At 38.8% G+C, this 23,140-nt stretch overlaps 1 protein-coding gene across 5 annotated transcripts in view; it reads left to right on the top strand.

Annotated features, from left to right (window-relative positions):
- The window catches only part of pknox2 (PBX/knotted 1 homeobox 2), a 327,926-nt gene that overhangs the window by 210,844 nt on the left and 93,942 nt on the right, over positions 1 to 23,140 (top strand). For all 5 annotated transcript variants that reach the window (XM_031904840.1, XM_031904839.1, XM_031904841.1 and 2 more), the window contains 1 exon segment: positions 3,169 to 3,305. In XM_031904840.1, coding sequence (XP_031760700.1) covers positions 3,169 to 3,305 — 137 coding nt within the window.

The raw sequence follows: 23,140 nt of genomic DNA, 5'->3' as shown, positions 1-23,140 counted from the left end.
ATAACAGCACCGCATTAGCAATTTGCCAGTCTTTCGGCACCATGCCAGACCTCAATGAATCCTGCAAAATTAAGTGAAGAGTTTTGGCAACTAGGCTTGTTTAGTACCCTGGGATAAATACCATCAAGTTCTGGACCTTTGTTTACCTTTCCATGTTCAAGTTTACCTTTACATTTCCTCCTGAGTGACCCATGCATCAGTAGTTATATTACTAGAATTGGGTTTATTAAAAGGGAATCCTTCATTAGCTGGCTCCTCAGATGTATAGACAGATGAAAAATAAGAGTTCAAAATTTCTGCTTTTTCCCTGTTCTCATCAACCAACTGACCCCTTTTGCTTCATTTATTTTTAATATTTACAAATGTAAAAAATTATTTTGGATTCTTTTTACTCCTAGCTGCAATACCCATTTCCATCTCTATTTTAGCTTGACTTTTTTTGCATGCTTTATTTGCTTCTTTGTACCTGATGATAGTTCTGCTGTCCTAGCTAACTTGAATGCTTTAAAAGCATGTTTTTTTCTTACCAAACTCGACTTTTATCAAACCATAAATTGTTTTGCATTGCAATGCTTTTCCTTGCTTACAGTGGGAATATAGTGACCTGTGTACTTGGTAAGCAACATTTTAAAGATATCACAATGGTTTCTCTTTATTTACTTAAAAAAAAAAACTTTTAGCCTTTCATCGTGGCACATGCAGCATTTAAATATAAACACTTTTATTTGCTGCCTTGACAGTGAAAAGCACAGTTTGCTGGACTGGTCCCCAGGAGTGCTGTAAATCCTTTTCAGGACAAAATACTATAACAACACCTCAGCTGGTGGTGCTTGTTCCAAAACTAAAAACTGACTGGTGTAAAATTTACATTTACATTGCATTTTGCAATAGTCCCTTTTATCTCTGTCGCTCTTCCCTTTTTTCAATTAGAGGCCTGATAAATGTGAGGTGAGACAGAAAGATGCTTGCGAACATGCTGTTCCGACAGTTATGTGTATGCCAACATCCTCACCATGAAGAGTGCATAAGGTCCAAACTCAGAGTTATTGTAAATATATGACTTTTTTTAAAGAGAGACTATACCCCCAGAATGAATACGTAACCAATTGAGAGTTTATATTATGTTAAGTGACCTATTAAAGAATCTCGCCAAACTGGAATATATATATATATACATACGTAAATATTGCTCTTTTACATCCTTTCTCTTGAGCTGTGTGCTCCCTCAGAGATCACCTGACAGGAAGTGATGCAGCTCTAACTGTAACATTAATTAGTATGGGAGGAAAAGGCAGAACTCTGTCCATTCATTGGCTGATGGGGCCTAGCATGTATGTTGTTTGTGTGCATTGTGAATCCTATGATCCCAGGAGGCGGACCTTAATTCTTAAAATGGCAAAAACGTTTATTTAGATGAAGCAGGGTTTTACATATAAGCTTGTTTATGCAATACATTTTATAGAGACCTACATTATTTGGGGGTATAGTTTTTCTTTAAATACCAAAAGGACTGGCACCTGGTTATATCATTTTCACTAGGCCAGAGTTGCCCATTCAAAAACTTTTTTCAAATACTTTTTTTGAATTTCATCCCTTTACATGGCCTCATTCCTTCATGGAGTTCTATGTATGGCATCACCATCATTCTAATATAATAATAAGCCCACTAGATATGAAAAATTGAAAGCACTGATACAGATTTCCCAGGCATTTTTAAATGTTATGTGTTTAGTGTTTATTTTTCACTGTGGCTGAATTAAGCAAATGAATTTGTTTGTTTGTGGACCACACAGTGGGACCAATCTGTCTGCAGCAATTGTCCCTTGCTCCCACCATCAGACACATACTTCCTATGGCCAGATTAGGAGTTAAATCAGTCAAAAATAGCAGCCCATACATGTATGGGCACACTTTACGTGTCAAGAGAATAGAAGAAAGTTAAATGAGAAGCTTGGCAAATAAGGGAAAACTAAGGAAGTAGCTTTCCCTACAAACCTAGGACTTGTTAAATGTTAAGCTCCTTTGTTAGTAAATGAACCTCTTTAGGTTAATATCATACAGTACATGAAACATATTTAAATGGGTAGTTCACCTTTAAATACATTTAAAATTTGGAATTGATTGCCCTAGTAACCAAGCAGTTAAAAGAAGTGACTAGAATATGAACAGGAGAGGGAAGATCAATAGTAAAAAGCAACATTAACAATTGTAGCTTTTCAGAGCATTAATTTTGTGGCTACAGTGTCAGTACGGTGGAGTACGAGTGGATGAAACTGGTACCTCCCAACCAGTAATGCATATAGAGAAAAAAAGGGTATCAACCTGCAGGGTGTGAATAGGTGTCATGCAATAAACACAGGGTCGGACTGGGCCGCCGGGACACCGGCAAAAATCCTGGTGGGCCCTGGCGACCCAGAGTCGGCGCTCCCTCTGCCCGACCGCTCCTCCTCTGACGCATTAAATTACGCGCACTCCGGGGAGGACGTCGGGGGGCAGCCCTGTGAGGGGGGTCAGGGGTCCCTTGCGGGGGGGGGAGGGAATTAGGGGACACCTGCAGGGGCGGGAGCCCCAATGGGCCCTTCACCCCCCAGTCCGACCCTGAATAAACAATTTTTTTTTTTTTGCATTAAAAGTGGATTGATACCCTTTTTTCTCTATCTTCTAATACAAACAGGCTAACTCATAACTTCTGTGATTTATTGTGTTCAAAACATCATATTTAAATATCCCTGTGACTGGCATATGACTTATCTACATTGAATAGTCACTAGGGATGTCTCTTATGATATCTGCTCAAATTAAGATCATTCGTTTAAACACGAGTAACCCAGACAAATTATTAGCAATGGAGATGTTTCTAAAACATCCAGAAATTAAATCATTTTATAAAAATGATTAATATAATTAGTAAGTATTTCTATCTGATATTGGGAAAAGCAGGTATATAATTGTTTTGCTTTATTAGTGTGTAACATGCCTAAGGTTTTAGATTGTATTATATACTGTAAGAAGCTCTATTTTTGGGAAAGAGTATTGTTTAAATGACTTGAGAATGCTGAAGAATTAAAATGTTGGTTATATTTAAAGCTAATATTTGTTTCATGTAAATACGTTGGAGCATAAACAACTTGAATGTTTTTCACCATGCTGCATTCCTCTGTTTAACAGATGACAGCCACGGCGCAACAGACTGCCAAGCCCCAACCAGTGCACCTCCCAGCAGCCTCTGCAGCAGCAAACCCAGTCCCTGGTGCACCAATTGACCCTCAGGCACAGCTAGAAGCTGACAAGCGGGCTGTCTACAGGTACTTCAAAGAGCTACTTGCAGGTTCCTGTAAATACTAATGTAAATTTCTGTATCGAGGTTCCAAGGTACACTATGAATGCAGCCTAGGGCTAACTTGTCAGCATGAATCTTCAGAGTATGTGGTTTGTTTTAGCATTGCTTGCAAGTGTTTCTCTCTTTCTTTCCCTTTTACTTGCCAGAATTTTAAAATGAGATTAAAGGAAAAGAACTCAGATCAGTAAATCTAGCAGTGGATTGATGTAACTTTGCACTGAGAATTCCTCATAACAGTGGGGTAACAAAGGGCTGTGATTTTGTAAAGGAACACAACAGTCTCAGACGCTGGTGCCACAAGCGTTTTGACTGTGAAATGGACTTGAAAGGCTTACTTATTTTTCTGTTCTGATTTCTGTGCTGTCCAGGGGCCACTGTTTTGGGCTCTTGTAAAGAGAATGGGCTATGAACCATTTAAAAAGTTATTTAATCTGTATGGAATTTAACCCTTTAAAATGGATCCTGTGGCTGTCTAAAGATTGCTTTTGCAAATGTGTTCCATTTTAAAAATATATTGATGATGTAATTATTACGATTTATGTGACAGGCTAGATGCAGGGGTGTAAGTCGACTATGTTTACTGAAGTTAAACCTACAGAACAATATAAGAAGATATAATGTCAGCAGAATATTTTTGTTATGTTCTTTCATATTCAAATGTTGCAGTTTATCAATTGGTGGGCTCCAGGCTAATACTAGCAAAGGGGACCACCACTTAGCACAATCAGATAACCCAATAAGAGCTAAAGACTGTGGGCCCTATAAATATTTCTGGTCTTAAAGGGGTTGTTTACCTCTGAGTTGACTTTTCGTATGATAGAGAGTAATATTCTGAGACAATTTGCACTTGATATTCATTCTTTTATTATTTGTAGGTTGTTAGCTATTTAACTTTTTGTTCAGCAGCTCTCTAGTTTATAGTTTCAGCAGCTGTATGGTTACTAGGACCCAAATTACCTTAGGAACCAGGAAATGGTTTGAATGAAAGACTGGTATATGAATTGGACAGGGCCTGAATTAAACATTGAGCTATAAAATGTAACAATAACAATAAAACTGTAGCCTCACATAGCAATAGTATTTTGCCTGCTGGGGTCAGTGACCCCCATTTGAAAGCTGCAAAGATTTAGTAAAAGAAGGCAAATAATTCCAAAACTATAAATCATATAGACCAATTAAAATGTTGATTTGAATTGGCCATTCTATAACGTACTAGAGTTAACTTAAAGAGGAACCACCCCTTTCATGTCATATCAGTTCCTATACTGGAAGCATTTCAACCCTTGTAGGTTTTCTGTTTATCAGCCCCTAGAGCCTAAAGATCAGCAGATCTTTCCTATTTCAGAGACCATTATTTCCATATAGATTTCATAGTAAGAACTCCATCATTCAGTCATCATTTAGCAGGAGCCATACATATTAGCACTATGGGAAAGAAGGTGGTGTTTTGTGGGTAATGTAATTTTTATGCGACTGCTCCCTTTTTGACATGAGCACGCCAATTTGACGTGCAACAAAAAAAAAATTTACGCACAATAAATTTTTCTGCGGCACTGAACTTTCACAAAACAATTTGCCAATGGCGAAATGCGGAAATTCGTTGCGAATCCATGCCTGCCGAAACAATTCGCTCATCACTAGACATCAGACATCTGAAGACTTTTCTACTCCATTATTACAATAAGCCACTAGTTTTGTAACGGTAACATGGCAGACCAAGTAGTTATCTACATAATATTCTGAATGATTAAATGCTAGTTTAGACAATGAGCTCTGTTCATAACAGGAAGACGGTTAACATGATTTATCATATGCTGGCAATATTAAGAAACACTTAATGGACATTATTAAAAATGATACATTAGACAATAACATAGAACAGAGTTATTTTATTGCATTGAAATAAAAAAAAAAAACACCAAAGAAACATGATATTATCTAGTCTGTTTTCAGTATTTTTCCTGATTGAGTAAGTAAAATATATCTTTGCTAAGTGTGCAGAAAGTCAAAGTTGTTGCTTTTTTCTTCATTTAACTCACTTTTACTGGCTGTGAGCTAAATTAACAGTTGATTGTTTTGTTCGTTTGATCATACAATCTTTGACATAAAACATTTTTACAAGTTAAAAAAGTTGGTGTCCATTTGAACATACCTGATATCTTGGAACCAAAATGCCTGTATGTAGCCAAAGTGTACTGACAGTTCAGCAGTATGTACTTCAAGTAATCTGTAGTATATTTTGAAGATCTACTCCCATGGAGTATTAATGTAAGAGACAGAACCTGCTGTTCTATGTTTCCCTTTAATAGTCTTAATCCTGCAGGTCTGTCCCTACCTATGCCATCATTATACTAGCCACATATTCTCCTTGAAAAACCATAATCCTCAAATCATTGACTGTTAATGCAATGCAGATTTGTACCTGGTTTATCTAGAAAAGAGATTTCAGTTAGAAAAGGGCCCATAGCCTGCTGGCTCTATGAAAAAATTGCTGCACATTACTTTGCTTTCTGAGACCTTTTTTTTTTTTTTTTTAATTAAAATTTCTTGCCTCTGGGTAGCATGACAGTTCAAACCCACATTGGGGATTTTTCATTTCATGTCAATAAATTTAACAAGGCCCCATTCAATTCAAATTAACACATGGTCTCAGCGGCTTTCATGCTCCAAAGTAGCAGCTAAACAGATAAAAAGGGATTGTTGTGGCTTAATTTAGAGTCTGTACAACAGAAAAAAAGAAAATAAAATTCATAAACAAAGTAACAATTGGGGACACCGGTTTAATCTACACCAGGAGGAATACGCTGATATCATATAATCATTAGCTACATGTGTTCATGACACATTTGTTCAGTAGTTGTACCTGAGCTGTTCAACAAGAGCAAAGCAATTTATGAGCTGGGAGGTGAAATCAAAGTGTTTAAGTAGTTCCCAGAGAGCACAAGGCTGGTAGCTTGAGAGCAACAAGGACTGGAAACAGGATTCTCTTTGTAAAATATGTTTATACATGATATTAAGCAGTGCATACTTCCTAAAGGAGCATCCATATACAAACTGCTCTTAACTAAAAACTGAAGAAAAAGGGGAATGCCACTTTAAAACATAGTATTTATTTTTACTTTCTGTTGTAATTAATTGTTTGTTTGGTTTTCTTTCTTGAAGCTTCCTAAAAATATGCTTTTATGTTCTCTGGTTGCAAGGGTGTCTGGTTTGATTGACCTGCTTGAGAACAAACAACAGTAATGATTATAATAATTTTAGAAAAATAAAGATTCCTTGCACTGGTACTTAATTATGTCTACTTGAGAAACAGTCAAAGCTTTTTTAAATGTAGTAGCAAACTTCCCCTTTAGATTTGCCTTTGACAACTGCAAAAACAGAAGCCCTAATGCTCCACTCTGCTTTTGGCCCAAGGAGCAATGAGTAAACTGCTGATGGTTGTATAATTCAAATTTTATAAGCTTTCCAGTATACATCATTTCACAAGACACATTGGTTAGCATTTTTGATTCTGACTGGGTCAGGATCTACATGAATTTTTTCTCCTCTGTTGCTTCCATTGGCTTCCTCTGGTTTCTTCAACAGTCTAAAACTATCCCTGCTGAGCATGTGTATACTAATCCCAAAAATCTTTCCTGGTAATGCAGGAAATGGTGTCTCCACAAAATAACTCTTTGCCCTTGTCTCTGTCCTTCACCGACCATAACCTTTGTTTCTGCCATTCTGCCCACATAGAACATTTTAATGGCAAGGATAAAAAAGGGAAAAAAGCTCTTCATCGAAGTATACAGGTATGAGACCCATTATTTAGAATGCTCGGGACCTGGGGTTTTCTGGATAAGGGTTTTTTTCTTATTTGGATTTCCCTACCGTAAGGGAGGAGGAAAGGTAAGAACTAAGTATGCTTTATCAGAAAGGGTCTATGTAAATACAGCCATAAGCACTCACAGAAATGCTGCACTGAGATCTGTCAAAAGAAACAGGATTTGTTGTCTCTTTGTTGTTGTCCCCTGTGCCAGAGACATGCAGCTGTCTCCTCTGTGATCTGAGCCAATCAGCAGGAAGCTTCCTCATAGTCTTACAAACTGAGCATGTACACGGGTCTTGGTCTTGGTGCAGGAGCAAGGCATTATAGGAACTTTCTTTACAGAGCTCAGCGGTTTTTTTTTTCTACGAGGCTTTTGATCGGGGGACTTAAGGGCTATTGAGAGAACTGAAGGTATGCCTGCAGCTTGAGATTAACTCTTTACTAGCCTTTCCTTCTCCTTTAAGAATTGTTTAAACATAAAACAAACCCAATAGGATTGTTTTGCTTAAATTAAGGATTTATTATATCTTTCTGGAACTTAGTACAAGGCACTGTTTTAAATACAAAGCAAAGTTTTATTATTATAGAGGAAAAGGAAATCATTTTTAGAAATCTGAATTATTTGATTAAAATGGAGTCTATGGGAGATGGCCCTTCTTAAATTCTGAGATTTCTGGATATTGGGTTTCAGGGTAACAGAACCCATACCTGTACTAAAATTGTTTACTGGTGTTAATTTCAAAATTGTACTTAATTTTAATATTCTGTAGCCCCAATGCTTACTTTCCAGGTCATGAAGACAATAAATAATTCAGAGGGCCACGTCAGCGTGCAGAAACATGTATACTTTAGTAAATTTAAAGCTTTATCTGGTTTTATACAATTCAATCAGAATGATTTCAGGCCAAACTAACTGATGACAAAAGGCACATACCCTGCTCCCCAGTGATAGTCACTTAAGCCTTGTGACTTATTATTATTCACTATATTTGTTTGATTTAAATGCGCTTTTTACTGAAAATATCCCAAAAATAAGGTATTGGTTGTACATTTGGTGGCAGACTCTCAAACTCTCAGTCAAGGCTAAAAGAACACATTTATTATTTGTCAGTTGTGAAGAATGTCATTACTGCTTTCCTATGTCATCAAGGAACAGATCCTGCAAATACTTGGTGGGGACCAGTAGGTAGGTATAGGGGGGCAGTAAGAAACTAAGTTTCAGTATGTCTTTAATGCACATTTCTCATTGCCAAAGTTTATTAGGATAATTCAATTATTTTGTTGTGGTGTAAATTTTAGTTACACCACTGTCAGTGCTTTTGTTTGTAATAACTAATCTTTACAATTTGTGCTTAAAAATATGCACCCTATGTGCCATTATCTTTTGTAATATCCTCAGATCCTTGTTTAATAAAGAGATTAAGCTATATCATTACACAAGCTCTTGCTTTTGTTTAGATTCTGGTGCATTAAAAACCTAGCTGTGAGCAGCATTAGGGTCTCAAACTTACTCATTACTACAGTGATTATGTTATTTAGCTCTGTGAGAGTTGGGGTTATGCTTTCTCCCAGTATTTTCCTGGAGTTGTACATTTATTATACTGTATGGTAGAGATTGCTTTTTTTGACCTCCACTTGGTTGCTTTAACATTTAAGATATGTCTTATTTTCATTAAAAAATGCTGTCACTTTATCAGTATGGCAGAGAATCAATGTATTTAAGCTCTCTCTGTGTGTAATAAGTGTTTCCATTCTAAGTACATTCAGTTCAGCTAAATAGAACTTTAGAATATTAAATAAAATTTATAAAAAAAACATCAGTAAAAATACTGATTTACACTAACCTGAAATCATATCACACTAAAGGTTCCAAGCAGTGGTTCAATGACCATAAGACACCATTTGACCATAGTCAGGCTAGTTTATCAATGGTAAGTGGCTAGACCCCACCATAGTTTCTTCACAATATATAAATAATACAAGGTAGAATGCTCCTATATAAGGAATAAATAATCTAGTCAGGTATAGTAAAAACAATAATTATTGTAATGTAAAGGCAACTATAGCTAAATAGGGGTATTTTCTTTGATAAATAGGTTAATAGGGGTTTTTTTTGGATAAAAATGTTATTAGGGATATTTTCTTGGGCAATTTTGTTAATAGGGATTTTTTTTGGTAAAAGGCAAAGTTTTTTTGCATCCCCAGGGATGCCATTCCTTTTTTTGTCACTTAGTACCCCCCACTCATATCTAAACTCAAATACACTGAATGCATTGGTTTGCACTGGGTTTTAGATTGTAGTAATAAATCATTCCTAGAAATTGAAAATCTAAAATGGTATTAAGGGCTTGCACTTAATAGTACTGTGTAATACTGATTTTGTTTAAATGTACTGGTGGTTTGTTTTTTCATAATTTTTGAGACTGCGTCTCAAGCATTAAATCATTGTTGGCACAAAATGATTTTGTTGAAGGTGACACCAGGACACTTTTTTTTATTTAAAAAATAGATTTCTCAAGGATTAGGCATCTAATGATCTGACACATACAAATGCGCACACCATGGGATAGGCTTAGCTGCTAAAATTCTGTTTATGTTCCTTGTCTTCATATATTATTATCAAAAGGGACTATACCATAATTTGCCCATTACATCCTGTTGCTGCCTGCAAAAAAGCAGCCTCATTACCTGTCTACTGTATAAGCATACTCGAAAAATAAAACCTAAAATGAACCAAAGAGGTGTCCTTCTGATGCTAGACAATAAAACTGCAATAATATAAAATAAATACACTGTTATTTTTATTGTAAGCAGAATTAACTTACATTAAAGCAGAGTCATCCTGGTAGACATTATTAAATATTTATAATCAGGGAAAATTCCAAAGCTATGCATAGAGCAGTCTTCAGAGGGTGGTTTGTCAGACAATGTACACTTAGTACAGCTTAGTGTGTCTTGGTACCACAAGTAGTACCTGGTATCAGAAGCAGGGTCGGACTGGGCTGCCGGGACACCGGGAAAAATCCCGGTGGGCCCCGGCGGCTCAGTCCGACCTTTGCCGTGCTCCCCCTTCTGACTGTTCCTCCCCTTAAGTGTTCAATTTATACGTGCTCGGGGAGGACGTCAGGTGGGGGCCCTGCGGGGGGGTTATGGGGGCCCCTGGGGGGGTAGGGGACACGGCTGGCTGGGGCACCTGCAGGGCCCCTGGGGCTTGAGCCCTGGTGGGCCCTGCACCCCCCAGTCCGACCCTGACCACAAGTAGTAAATTAAGTCAGGATTCAACTACTTCTTTAAATCACAACTGATGACATTTTATCCCTTTAATACTGGAGCAGAGATATGGTAAAGTGAGATCCCTATGAAGTTTGTCATAGAGAAGTTGGATGGGGCAGGGAGGGAGTTCTTATCATTCTTATGGAAGGGGGGAGCAAGAGAGGAGAGAGCTGCGCAGACTCTGGCACAGGAAAAAAGGAGACAATCTTCACAACTTAAAGATTTGTTTCTCTGTATAGCTGCACACATAAGGGCTCATGTACATCCACAAGCACAGTTGTGGTCCCTGCATTTTCCCCAAAGTCAGTTGCGCATAATACCACTTTAATTAAAGGTAATTCCTTTAAAATGCTCTCATTAGGTATAGTTGTACTCCGCGCCACTCAGTCCATTCTGCTTTCTTTTCCAAATTAGGCACTGCTGCACCTATTGACACTGGGGAACCCTGAAGCTACCCTGACCAAGCGGTAGCTCCAGGGTTCTCTTTGTGCCCAGTGTCAATAGGTGCAGCACACTTTCACCTAAACAATCAGGTGCAGTCATCACTCTCACACCAAACACTGGAAAAGAGGACACCAGACAATTGGACTTCCACCCAGTTGTGTTTAATACTTGACAAAATTAGAATGTAGTTACAGTAATTTTGCTAAATCAGATACAATTGTGTCAAGAGAATTGCTCCTTCGCACCTGCAACGACACTATAATTATTGGAAAAAATGTTGCATTGCGGGGAATAAAACATGGCAATTGCGCTGAAAATTGCACTTTGCTCACTGCACTTGTGAACGTATAAGAGCCCTATTGATGAGCGAAATTTATTGGCAGGCATGGATTTGTGTAGAATTTCATTGTTTCGCCATTGGTGGATTAATTTGTGTAAAGGGGGCAAATTTGCCGCTAAAAAATTAACAGCAGAACAAAAAAATTGCTGCACTCATTTTTTTTGCAGCGCGCAACATTTTTTTTTTATCTGCAACATTTTGCATGTTCCATGAAATTCTCCGTTTTGTGAATCATTGCAAAGTTCTGGAAATTTTTCACCAAAGCGAAATGGGACAGATTTTCTCATCACTAATGAGCCCTGTGGACTTATTTTTGGTTATGGACCCGGTGTTGATGTGCTAAAGGTGTTTACAGCAGTTTTAGACTGCTACTTATCAGCATTTAAGCACAACAGCTATCTTTCAAAATGTGATAAATAGCTCTCAGGTTGCTACTTGCCTGGAAACCCATAGCATCCAATCTGCAAATCAAATTTAATGCAATTTAATGAATAGTGTTTGTGCTGAACATACGTTTTGCCTATGGCTTTAATCATGAAAACTCAATTGTTTTGGTTATTACTTGAGCTAAACTGGGCAAACAGGGAAATTTGAGATACTCCAGAGCATTGTGCATGTGAAGTAAATATTTAGAAAGCCAGTATGTTGTACGACCCTCACTTTTTCCTTATGTTGTGACTGTTTTGTTAGCAGGAGTCAATCATGCAGGGGGATTAACAATTAAATTTGGGCGCCCAAATTTGGCCGCCCCCCGCGTGCGCATGCACGAACAAACATCTATTCCCCTCCGCCGCACTGCCACAAGCGAGTATGAGCGGGCATTTAAACTCCCATACGAAGCAGTGGGCAGAAGTCCTCATTGCAAAAATGTCAACATTTTGTTGCGGCGGGGCGTCATGCCGCCCATAAATTTGTGGCGCCCTAGGCCCGGGCCTTTGTGGCCTCGCCACAAATCCAGGCCTAACTGTTAATCTAATTATCTACATTGCAAGTTTTAAACGTGGAGTAGCTTCAGTTCCCCTGTTTGCCCTGTTTAGTGCAAGAAATTCATAAAACCATAGATTTCATGGTTGGAGCAATAAGCAAAAGTATGTTCAGCATAAGCACTATTTTCACTCATGTTGAACTGGGGGGTATAATGTCCCTTTTAACATTCAGTGATCAGATTTGTTCAATCAGCTGCACATAAAACAACGAAAGAAATTTGGCTGTTATGGGCTATTGCCCAGTGTTAATAAACACTGACTTACTCTGACATTGAAAGAAAACCGCTGAGCCGAACATTTGGTATTTCTAGTCTAAAACTGCTTATAACTGAGAAACCACTAAAAACTGAAATTTAAAGGAACAGTAACACCAAAAAAAGAAAGTATTTTAAAGTAATAAAAATATAATGCAGTGCTACCCTACATTGGTAAAACTGGTGTGTTTTATATATTAGCTGCTGTGTAGCTGAGGGGACAGGCATTAATGAGAAAAGGCTCAGATAAGGCGCAGATAAGCTCTGTAGCATATAATGATATTATCTGTTATGCACTACTTAACCTGTGCTATTTAGCCCTATTTCAATTGCCTTCATTGGTACGCAGCAACTTGCTTATATAAAATTAAGTAGTGTTTTTAAAGCAAACAGAACATTATATTTGTTTTTTTGTGTTACTGCTCCTTTAATTTAAACTGCAGTAGTTCTTAGAAGAGCACCTGAATAAGTTTACATGAATTCCTTTAGATTCGGTTTGGCTGAACACTGAAGATTCAGTAGAATCTGAATACTCTAAAAGTGCTGGAATTTGGATTGAATCCTAGATTTGTTGCATAGGATACATGGACCAAGGAGCTGATTGGTTCAGCCAGATTGATGCAACTTGTCTGTCATGTCATATAAGAAATACCTTAATACAATCAGAACCTTTTTATACAGTTAAAATGGAAGAATAAAAAATAGGCTTGGAGGTCCTTAAAGCTATTCTTTATTTTATTCTGCTTTTCTGCTTTCATTCTGCTCTTAAAATATCACTATTCCAAGACGAAGAGGAAGATATCTATGCCCAAAGACGTATCCCTCCATGGAACTCATTATTTCACATATTGTTTAAAAATCTGATTCTTGCAGAATTACATCTGCAGCTCAAATTCCTTATTGAAGCAATAATACTTTTATGTATGCAAGATTATGAATGGGTTCATTAGAGTCAGGAGACCATGTTAAATGGCTTCATAGCTCATAAAAGATAGAAAATCACAATTTGATTAATTTGTTATTACCAAGAATTACCTGTGCACGATGATCATTAATTGGATTTGTTTTTACCATTTGTTATTTTTTAATACCAAAAAGACATTAATTGCTTTAGCTTTCAGTTTGGATCTTTTATGCATTACAACAAGGGTTACAATTGCTTGTGACAGCTGTTTTACTATCCCACTGAACTGACATGAAACTTAGTACCAATCATTTTTAAGTCATTTTTGTGTTGGTATTAAAATTCATCCAGTTTAGTTCTGGTATGACACAGAATAGCAAGCAGCATCGGCCCACAATCTTTATAATAATTAATACATACAACATATACAGTTGTTGTGCCCCTAAGATGTACATTTTCTAGTTCAGTTTACAGGTAATGCAGAGGGAATAGTGGCTTGTGGTTCTGGAACAGTTCTCCAATATCTTGTTCTTTTCAAGGTGTTCAGGAGACAGTTATAAACCTTTTTTCTTCTGCGTCCCTCCATGTCAGTACACATGGGTAGCATCACCCCTCCCCCAGAGGAGGTAGGACCTATACCAAGCCAATTAAAATGAATCCTGCCCTATAAGACCACCTGACTTCCTCACACCACTGTTATTTTTTGTCCTACCGGACAGGTAGGTAGGATCTCCCTCCTCACTTTTTTTTTTTTTTTTATCTTCCTTTTTATTTTTTACTTCTGTGTAGACACAGAGGGATGTTTCCCGGGTAATGGAGAAGAATTTACCTGAGGCCCCAAATACGCAAAATGTTCTGGGTGGTCTTTGGTGACCTTAGTTCATTTGGCCACTAGCCCTTGATCTTGCCTGCTTTGGACTTGTGTGGTGCTGGTCCTTGCCATTGCCCTTGGCCCTTGTGTTGTCCTACAGAATTGAGTGGTCATGGGCCCTTGTTGTGGCCTTTGACTCATGCACCCGGGGGTTTTGGTTGGCCCTTTGCTTGCATGGCTGCGGGTCCTTGCTGTTGTGGCTTCTTGCCCCTGGATGCTTGTGGTTGCTGATCTTTTCCTGGGGGATTGGCTCATGTGTTAGCTGGTCTCAGGATAGCCTTTGGTGTTGTTGACCGATTTTGTTTGGTGTGGCCCTTGTGGATTCTGGGCTTTGCCTTAGTTATAGCCTTGTGTTGTCTTTTGGGCCATGGGCATGCATGAGGGTCTGCTCTCTGGCAGTTCTAGAGAAGACTAGGGTCATTGCCTCCCGGGACTTCTGACTTGGTTCAGTGCTCCAAAAGTTGGCATGCTTGCAGCGGGAGTGCTCATACAGGATTCACATTAGGTGTTTGGCAATGTTTAGTTGTTTTGGTGCTATGGCGTGTGTGCTAGCAGCCTTCCCTCTCAGGGTTTTGTCTGTGTGGTTGTTACATTGGCACCCCAGTTGTGCATTCAGGCTAGCTAGCTTGTGCAACATTGTTTTGATATGCATTGCCTGGCTTCTGTGCCATTGGCTATATGCATTTTGACTTTTTGGTTCAGAAGGGTGTGCAGACTGTTAGTTGTTTTAGCATCAGCAGTTGCTTGCACAGTGCTTATACCAGTGTTGCTGGTTCATTAGCTTCTTATGTTCCCCAGTTTGGTTGGGCTTAGTGGGCTTTGAGTGCTGCAGTGTCTCTAAACAGTTGGACTTCTGCATGTTGCATCAGCGTTTGTTGGGTCTTCTTTTGGTAGGTGTAGACAGTTGTCCACTCTTTTTTGAGCTGCTCCCATTGAGCTGTGGAGTAGATGCTTGCAGGTGATAAGCTTTATTTTCTAGTGCCACTGTTTGGGGCTTAGGGTCAGTTTCTTAGCCCCAGCACTAGTGGGTTTATTATCCTAGTTGTTGCCAGTTTCTGGTGTGGTTTTTCTGGCCTACTGGCTGTGCTAGGGTAGTGATATTTTTGAGCTGGTTTTGCCAGGATTATGGTCATCTGCAGTGAGTGTCTGGGTCTTGTGAAAGGCCCTCTGGTCTGTGAGGGAACCCTTGTTGCAGGGAATGGACATTTTTTGTTCTGGCTTGCTTTTCTCTCATTATGTTAATTGCAGTAATTGGGAAATTGAGCTTTGGTTGTCAGCCACTTACCAATACCTTGGGGGGATTGTTGTTGTTCTTTTGGTTGTTCAGCATTCTTGTCTCATTTTCAGGGATTCATTAGTGTCCCTGTATCCTCTACGGCAGTGCTGTCCAACTTCTGTGGTACCGAGGGCCGGAATTTTTCCGACCTACGTGGTGGAGGGCCGATAATGGAAGCCAGTTTTGACTACTCCCCTTTTTGAAACCGCACCCACTTGAAACCACACCCATGTTATCACATGACCATACCCATATTAATGGTTGTAGTACAGCAAAAACTTGCCATACTCTGCCTGCCCTACCCTGCCTGTGTGTGCCATACTCTGCCTGCCCTACCCTGCCTGTGTGTGCCATACTCTGCCTTCCCTACCCTGCCTGTGTGTGCCATACTCTGCCTTCCCTACCCTGCCTGTGTGCCATACTTGGCTGATTTGTGCCATACTTGGCCTGTGTGTGCCATACTCTGCCTGTGTGTGCCATACTCTGCCTTCCCTACCCTGCCTGCATGTGCCATACTTTCACTGTGTTTGCCATTCTTGGCTGGTTTGTGCCATACTTGGCCTGTGTGTGCCTTACTCTGCCTTCCCTACCCTGCCTGTGTGTGCCATACTCTGCCTTCCCTACCCTGCCTGTGTGTGCCATATTCTGCTTGCCCTATGATGCCTGTGTGTATGGCACACACAGGCAGCCTACAGAGACACAATGCTGGCATTGCTCCTACAGTCTGCACAATGACTATATATTAAAAAAACTTTTTAATTGAAGTACCACCTCAGTATATGTTCTTTTTGTAGTGTGCAGGGATTATTTGTGGGTTTCTACTGCTCCTGAGGTGTGAACAGGGGAACAATATGGGTGATTACAGCCTGAGCCTGAGGTGTGAACACTGCAGGGGGTGAACAATGCAGAGATTAAAAGGTGTGAACAACACAGGGGATTACATATTTAAACAATACAGCCTGATTACAGCCTGAATCTGAGGTGAGAACCATGCAGGGGGCCAGTTAATCACAGTACTGATACCATTTAAAGCTTACACAAGAGTAAGCCATCAAAGCAGCCAGACAGGTGGGGGGCCACACAGAGGGGGGTCGCGGGCCGCCAGTTGGACAGCACTGCTCTACGGGATGTTGGCCTTGTTTTTGGCCTTTATTGCTCTTTTGGGTTTTGTACCTTTTTGTTTCCCACCCCTTACTGTTTTGGTAAGTGGTAAGTGATTGTAATCACTGGGGACTTAGCATTTGATACTGCTCAGTGACTTAAGCTGGCCATACATGCACCGATAATATCGTACAAACCTTGTTTCGTATGATATTCGGTGCATGTATGGCAAGTCGCTAGTCAACCGATATTGTAGGAGGCTGCTGATATCAGTCGACTCACCGATCGGCCAGGTTAAAAGATTTTGATCGGGCGCCATAGAAGGCGCCTGAGCAAAATCTGCCGTCAGGGCTGAATCGGCAGAAGGAGGTAGAAATCCTATTGTTTCTACCTCCTTATCTGCCATTTCAGCCCTGAAGGTTAGTGGTGGATTTAACGATCTTTCGCAAATCGCCCCGTGTGTGGCCACCTTTAACCTTTCCTTCTCCTTTAAAAATTAAAAAGCAAATCTGTTATTCATTTTGCTTTTATATGGCAAAAAAATGAAAAATATTTACAAAAAAAAAAAAATTACAAGCAAAAATGTTGAAATCCACCTGCAGCATAAAATGTATTGTAGGAAGACTGAATGCTTTTGTCGGAGCTTGACATGTTGGAATGTACCCACATTACCACATGTTGTGCAGGACCTGTTAGATAAATTCAAATAAACAGACTTGTGCTTTGTTCACTTTTATGTTATTTTCCTGTGCAGCCAATTAGCAGTTATCTTGGGTTAGGGCAGATACTATCACAAAACCTTGCCATAATTGTACATAAACCCTTTGATGTTGGGATATTACAGTAGATAGGATGTTGCAGTAATCTCCTGAAAGTGTTCCTTGATAAAGAAGAACAAACAGCAGGAAAACATTGTAAAAAAGCATGGGACAAAGAATTAAAGAGAAATACAAGAAAGAGAAATACAATCTCCCCGTCTACCACAACCCTAAAGCTTGGCACACACGCACCGATATCGATCCGATTGACGAGATGACCAATATCACAAAGGCTGCGGATATCGGTCATCTTGTCAATCCGGCTGGTTAAAAGATTTTGATTGAACGTGGGCTGTACATTAAAGCTGATTAGTCAGATATGCAGGTATGAACAATAGGAATTCTACCACAATGGTCACAGGAAAGATAGTTATTGTAATGCATATGGCCACCCTACACGCGCCGATATTATTTTATGAAACCTCGTACAAGATGACCAATATCTTAGGAGCGTCTATCGGTCGTCTTGTGAATCAGACGGGACAAACCATTTTGCTCAGGCGCAATTGAAGGCGTCTGAGCAAAATCTGTGTTTGGGCCTGAATCCGGCAGGTGGAGGTAGAATCCTTATTGTTTCTACCTCCATATCTGACGATTTAGCCATGAACGTCAATGGGGGAAACGGAAGATAATAATAGCTTTACAGAAATAAGAAAGTGAGAAAGGTAAAAAAGTGTAAACTTTCACCATTATGTACACTTATATGTACACTTTCAGCTGTAAACATATCGGTTATACAAATCCATAGAGAGAATTCAAAATTAAGGTATAGTGGCCCTTTAACATACTGGAACAACAAACCAGAACAAGGAAGCACACATATAGTACAACACAGACTAGGACTGCATAGCTGCAGACTTACAGGCCAGATGTGGCCATAAATGAGCATGTATGACCAGTTTATTATAATCTAGCAGTTGATCACACCACCTAGTGGATTACTGGCCCACTACTTGGTAGAAGTTGTACAGTATTGCCGTAGGTAATCCAGAGAAACAGCAAAGGATGTAACCAATGTTGGAAACATATAGATTATACAGACTACTACCCTATATATCTAAAGTCTGTTCTCTTGTCAGTTGTGTTTTAAAATGTGTGTTCTTGTGCATATAAAGGGTGAACTTAAGTTTAGTGATGAGTGAATTTTTTCACCAGGCATGGATTCGCAAAGAATGTCTGCATTTTGCAATTGGCGAATTGTTTTGCTTAACTTCTGCAAAAATTTACTGTGGAAACATTTGTCACACGTCATAAAAACTTGCGGGTGTGTCAAATTGGGCATTTGTGTCAAAAAGGAACTGTGCAAGAAAAAAAAACACGAATGAAAAAAAAGTTGCTGGGCAAAGCAAAGCATTTTGCTAATTTTTTCAGCGAAACAGGACTTAGGTTGTGTTTTTGTGCATACTACAGGGTAAATTTATCAGGTTGTGTTCTTGCGCATACTAAAGGTTGAATTTATCAGGTCAAGATGAACATATATTACATTTTTGACAACAAAAAATCTTGGATATCTCAGATTTATCTGCAGATAAAAAAATTCTTTCTCTCGCCAGCATTTTTTCAAGAAGAGAATCAGAAGGTGAGCAAATCTTTGTTTGTCTAAATGGTATTCTATCATTTTGCTCACTTTTAAGAGTCAAGTATTCTTGAGTAACCTTAACCACTATGGGAACTTTGCCATAGAGAAGTGTAAATTCAAGCAACAAATCCTTGCATTTTTTTGTAAATGCATATAGGAAATTTTCATTTTTCTTTTACATTTTTTAAGGGTTATATGCAGGATGGTAAAAGAGGGGGAGTGTCAGTGGTTGGTTGGAGGCAGGGTTTGAGCAGCTATGCCAGAGTTGGCATTGTGGGGACTTTTACCTGTAGGTCCCTTCACCTATTTATTGTGATGTCACCTAACAGTGTGATACCATTACATAAGATTCACCTCTTCCTCTTTCACCTGACTTTACTAATATGTCTCTGAATTTTTTCCCATATGTATATAGGCAATTCTATTTTAAAACATACTTAGAACTTATTACAGTACTCTCTCACGCTTAATTGGTGAGTTATTTTATATAACATCTTCCCCATTACCTCCTCATTGCTGTCTTGTAAGCCACTGCAACATGCTGGAATAAAAAGCAGAACAAGGAGGGGCAAGAATAGCCTAACAGTGCTTATAGTGGCTCATAGCTGGGAAGAAGAGCAGGTACAGAGAGATACCATACATTTATGACAAGATAGATATTTTTCTACTAACCACAAATCCGCAGTGGCAAAAAAAAATACACAATACAATTAAAATTTTTTTTAATTTTTCAATTTTTTTAATTGAGAATGTTACTTCAAAATTCAAGTCAATGCAATGATGTCTCTGTTCATTTTCCCGTCTCTTTAATTATAAAATAAAATATTTCAAGACTTTAACGTTAGGATTCCAAGAAAATGTTTTGGACCCTCATTAAGACAATATGTTGCATCAAATCTCACTCTATTTTTGGATCTTCTGACACTGGATGGATGGAAGTGGAAAAGCTGTTATCCTAGGAGTGAATATCCAAAGGCACGCCTAACCTGCCTAGATTTTCTTCCTTTATTTTTAAAATAAATAAATAAAAGATGCATTTTTTTCTTTGATGCTCTCGCTGAGGAAACATCTCAAGCAAGAATAATTAGCCCTAACCTAACTTAATATTTCAACTCTCAGTACAGCTGACAGGGATCACTGGGAATTGTAGTTTTAATACTACAGTCCTGTTTTATTTTTCAAACTAAAATTGAATACAAATTCAGGACAATGAAAAAGATGTTAACAGGCTTTTTTTCTCTTAAGTAATTCGGCTTGCTCTGCTCTCATTTCCCCTCCTGGCTCACAGGCAGAACAGTGCTGAATGCGCTCAATTAGGCCATTAGAGGAATTCATTTTTCTTTATTAGCCTGTGTCAAATCCTTTTTATTAGTGGCTGCAAACGACCCTTCGTCTGTAGTAAAATGTCATGCCAGTTCAGCCCTTTTATTTGTACGGCACTGACAAGGATCAAACTCACCCCAGAAATAGTGCAGAAAAGAAGAGATTTATTTGCCTCCAAAATTCTGCAGTGGTTTAACCCATTCTCTCCAGTTTGCTTATTACACCTGTATAGATTTAGCGTTCAAACCTTGTAGGAAGCAATAAAATCACAAGCATATTTGTTTCCTGTTTATAAAGTCTTTCCCACCCTGAAATTAATAGCTGGGGTCACTTCCCCACCCAGCCTTAAAATAGGTAATGTTAAGATCCTTAGGTCATAAAGCACAGGAATATTTCCCAGCACCTAACAGGCATCAGGCTGGCATGGGCTTTTAACAAACCAAATAAAAATAAATTGGGGTGTTGAAACAGAAGGATAGACTTTGCAAGTCTTAGCAGACTGTAGGAAATGGAAGTGAAAGTATAAAGGTAGCTTCAGCTAGTATGTGTGTACATTTGAAGCACTGACTATGCTGCACAGAGTTCAGTTGTGGTCACAGAAAGAAGCCTCCAAAAATGTATTTAAACATGGTGCAGTAACATTATTAGCAAATGGTCTGTTGTCATAGGTAGTGAAGCGAGGGAGGGAAAAAAGGATATTTGTTTATTGTCCAACATACTGCACGTCACATTATGGAAGATACTTTCAGGCTTCCCCCAAAAGTGTTTTTTTCAGTAGACCTGTAATGCTATGGCCCAGGGAATGGTACGAGGGTAGTACACAAGACCTAGGCTGTAGCATCGTTTGCAGCTTAAAAAAAAGGAGTTGGCAGTGTAATGATGGATTCACCTGAATAAGTGAAGAGAAGGACAGGGCAGAGACAAATGTAACTAAGGCAAATGTCTCAATTTAAAATTTCTAATTTAAAAAAAATAAAAAAAATTGAAAATCTCAAATGGTCCCTTGTTTATGAAAAAATGTCATCTGTTAAAAACATGAAAAACGTGAAGTTTGTTTTCAGTGTGTCTGCTATTTCAAGACTCAAATTGAAAAAGTAAATTATGAAAATTTAATTCCTATTCACCAGCTTTTTGTTAACTTGAGTTGTTGCATTTTTTAAAATTTGAGTTTTTGTGCTTAATAAATCTCGACTATTCAAATTTCAGTCTGCTTTGAGGTAAAATGACCTAAAGTGGTATATGTATCATGCTGTGTAAAAAGCGGAGTGAAACATTGCCGGTGATGTTGCTCATAGCAGCCTGGGGCAACATCCCTGGGCAACATCACTGATAATGCTTCACTCCGCTTTTTACACAGCATAATAAATATACCCCAAAGTGTGTACACCATGTAATCACTATTTCAAGTGCCAGTGCCATCATCATTTTTGGTGATATTGTGCCTTTAAGCATTCCATATGGTTTTTTTTTTTCTACATGATTTGTGTTTTTTTGCACCAAAACTCAAATTCTTTATTAAAAAAAAAACACCATTTATTATGCGTCAAAACTGTGGAAAATCCAAAAGTAAAAATACACCATCTAAAAGGTGTCGAGGTCATATAGAAGTCAATGGCAGCTGTTCTGTATTAATTGGCTGATCTTTCTTTGCTTTGTTAACGTGGTTTCAAAAACCTGTAAAACCATAAAAATGAGTATGTTGACAAACTGGCCACCCAACCTTAAGAATGAATACTTAACCAACAGACAGTTTATATTATATTAAAGGAGATGTCAACCCTAATTTTAATTTCACTTGTAATGGATAGGGCGCCTTACCCCCACTTAAACCGCATAAGTGCCGCTCCCTCAATCTCCTCCTACAGCCTGCACCACCGCATTCTTTTCTACCCCGTTTTGCGTGTCACCCGGCGGCCATTTTGCCGGGTGACGTCATTGAGAGCGCACGACTGACCTCTTCAAGGATTGTTTTTTTCAAGCTTCTGCTTTTTTAAACAAAGCTGTACAGACAGCTTTTTCCTTAAAGTGAAACTGTTAGGGCATTAAACAACAATAAAATTAAACATGAATGAAGTGTACATTGCTTAAGTATTTCAGCAAACACTGTTTAAGCTTGCAAGACTCACTTATAAAATGCCAGCAGATCAGATTCAGCGGTGAAAAGGTTAAACTTTCCTGCCTGCAGTCAGAAGAACGTGTTCCAAGAGAGGGAGCAGAGAGCTCTTGTTTACAAAGGCAGAGTTAGTATAGCAACTGCCTATGAGATCGGCTCATTGGAGGATTGACTGTGGGCGTGGTTAAAGAGTTCAATAGTGTGTGTAGAGAAGAGATCCATCTCAAGTGAGCATGCTCATTAAACGGCTTGGAACTGGGCATGTGCACCACGCCAGGCATACAAGGAGATTCTGTAGGGAGGGGGGAGAGGGAGTTATCCAGCTCTGCAGTGAGAGAAACTCCAAGGGATCTGTAAATATTGTTCTTTTACTTTGAGCCATTAATTTGTGATGGTTTTTGTGCTCCCTTAAAGAAACCAGAAATATTCTCCCTGGCCCCTGACCAGAAATAATGAAGTCTCTAACTGTAAGTGTGTTCCCTTGGTCTGTTTGTGTGCACTGTGAATTGTATACCCCCAAATAATGTAGGTCTCTATAAAAATATATTGCATAAACAAGGTCATATATAAAACCCTGCATCATCTAAATAAACCATTTTTATAAAAATATACTTTTTAGTAGTATGTGCTATTGGTTACTCCTAAATAGAAAATTGCCATTTTAAGAATTAAGGGCCGCCCCCTGGGATCATAGAGTTCACAGTGCACAC

This window comes from Xenopus tropicalis, chromosome 7, assembly GCF_000004195.4.
Source record: "Xenopus tropicalis strain Nigerian chromosome 7, UCB_Xtro_10.0, whole genome shotgun sequence".
NCBI classification, from domain to species: domain Eukaryota; kingdom Metazoa; phylum Chordata; class Amphibia; order Anura; family Pipidae; genus Xenopus; species Xenopus tropicalis.
Note: the sequence above shows the minus strand (reverse complement) of the source record. Positions and strands in the feature narration are given on the sequence as shown.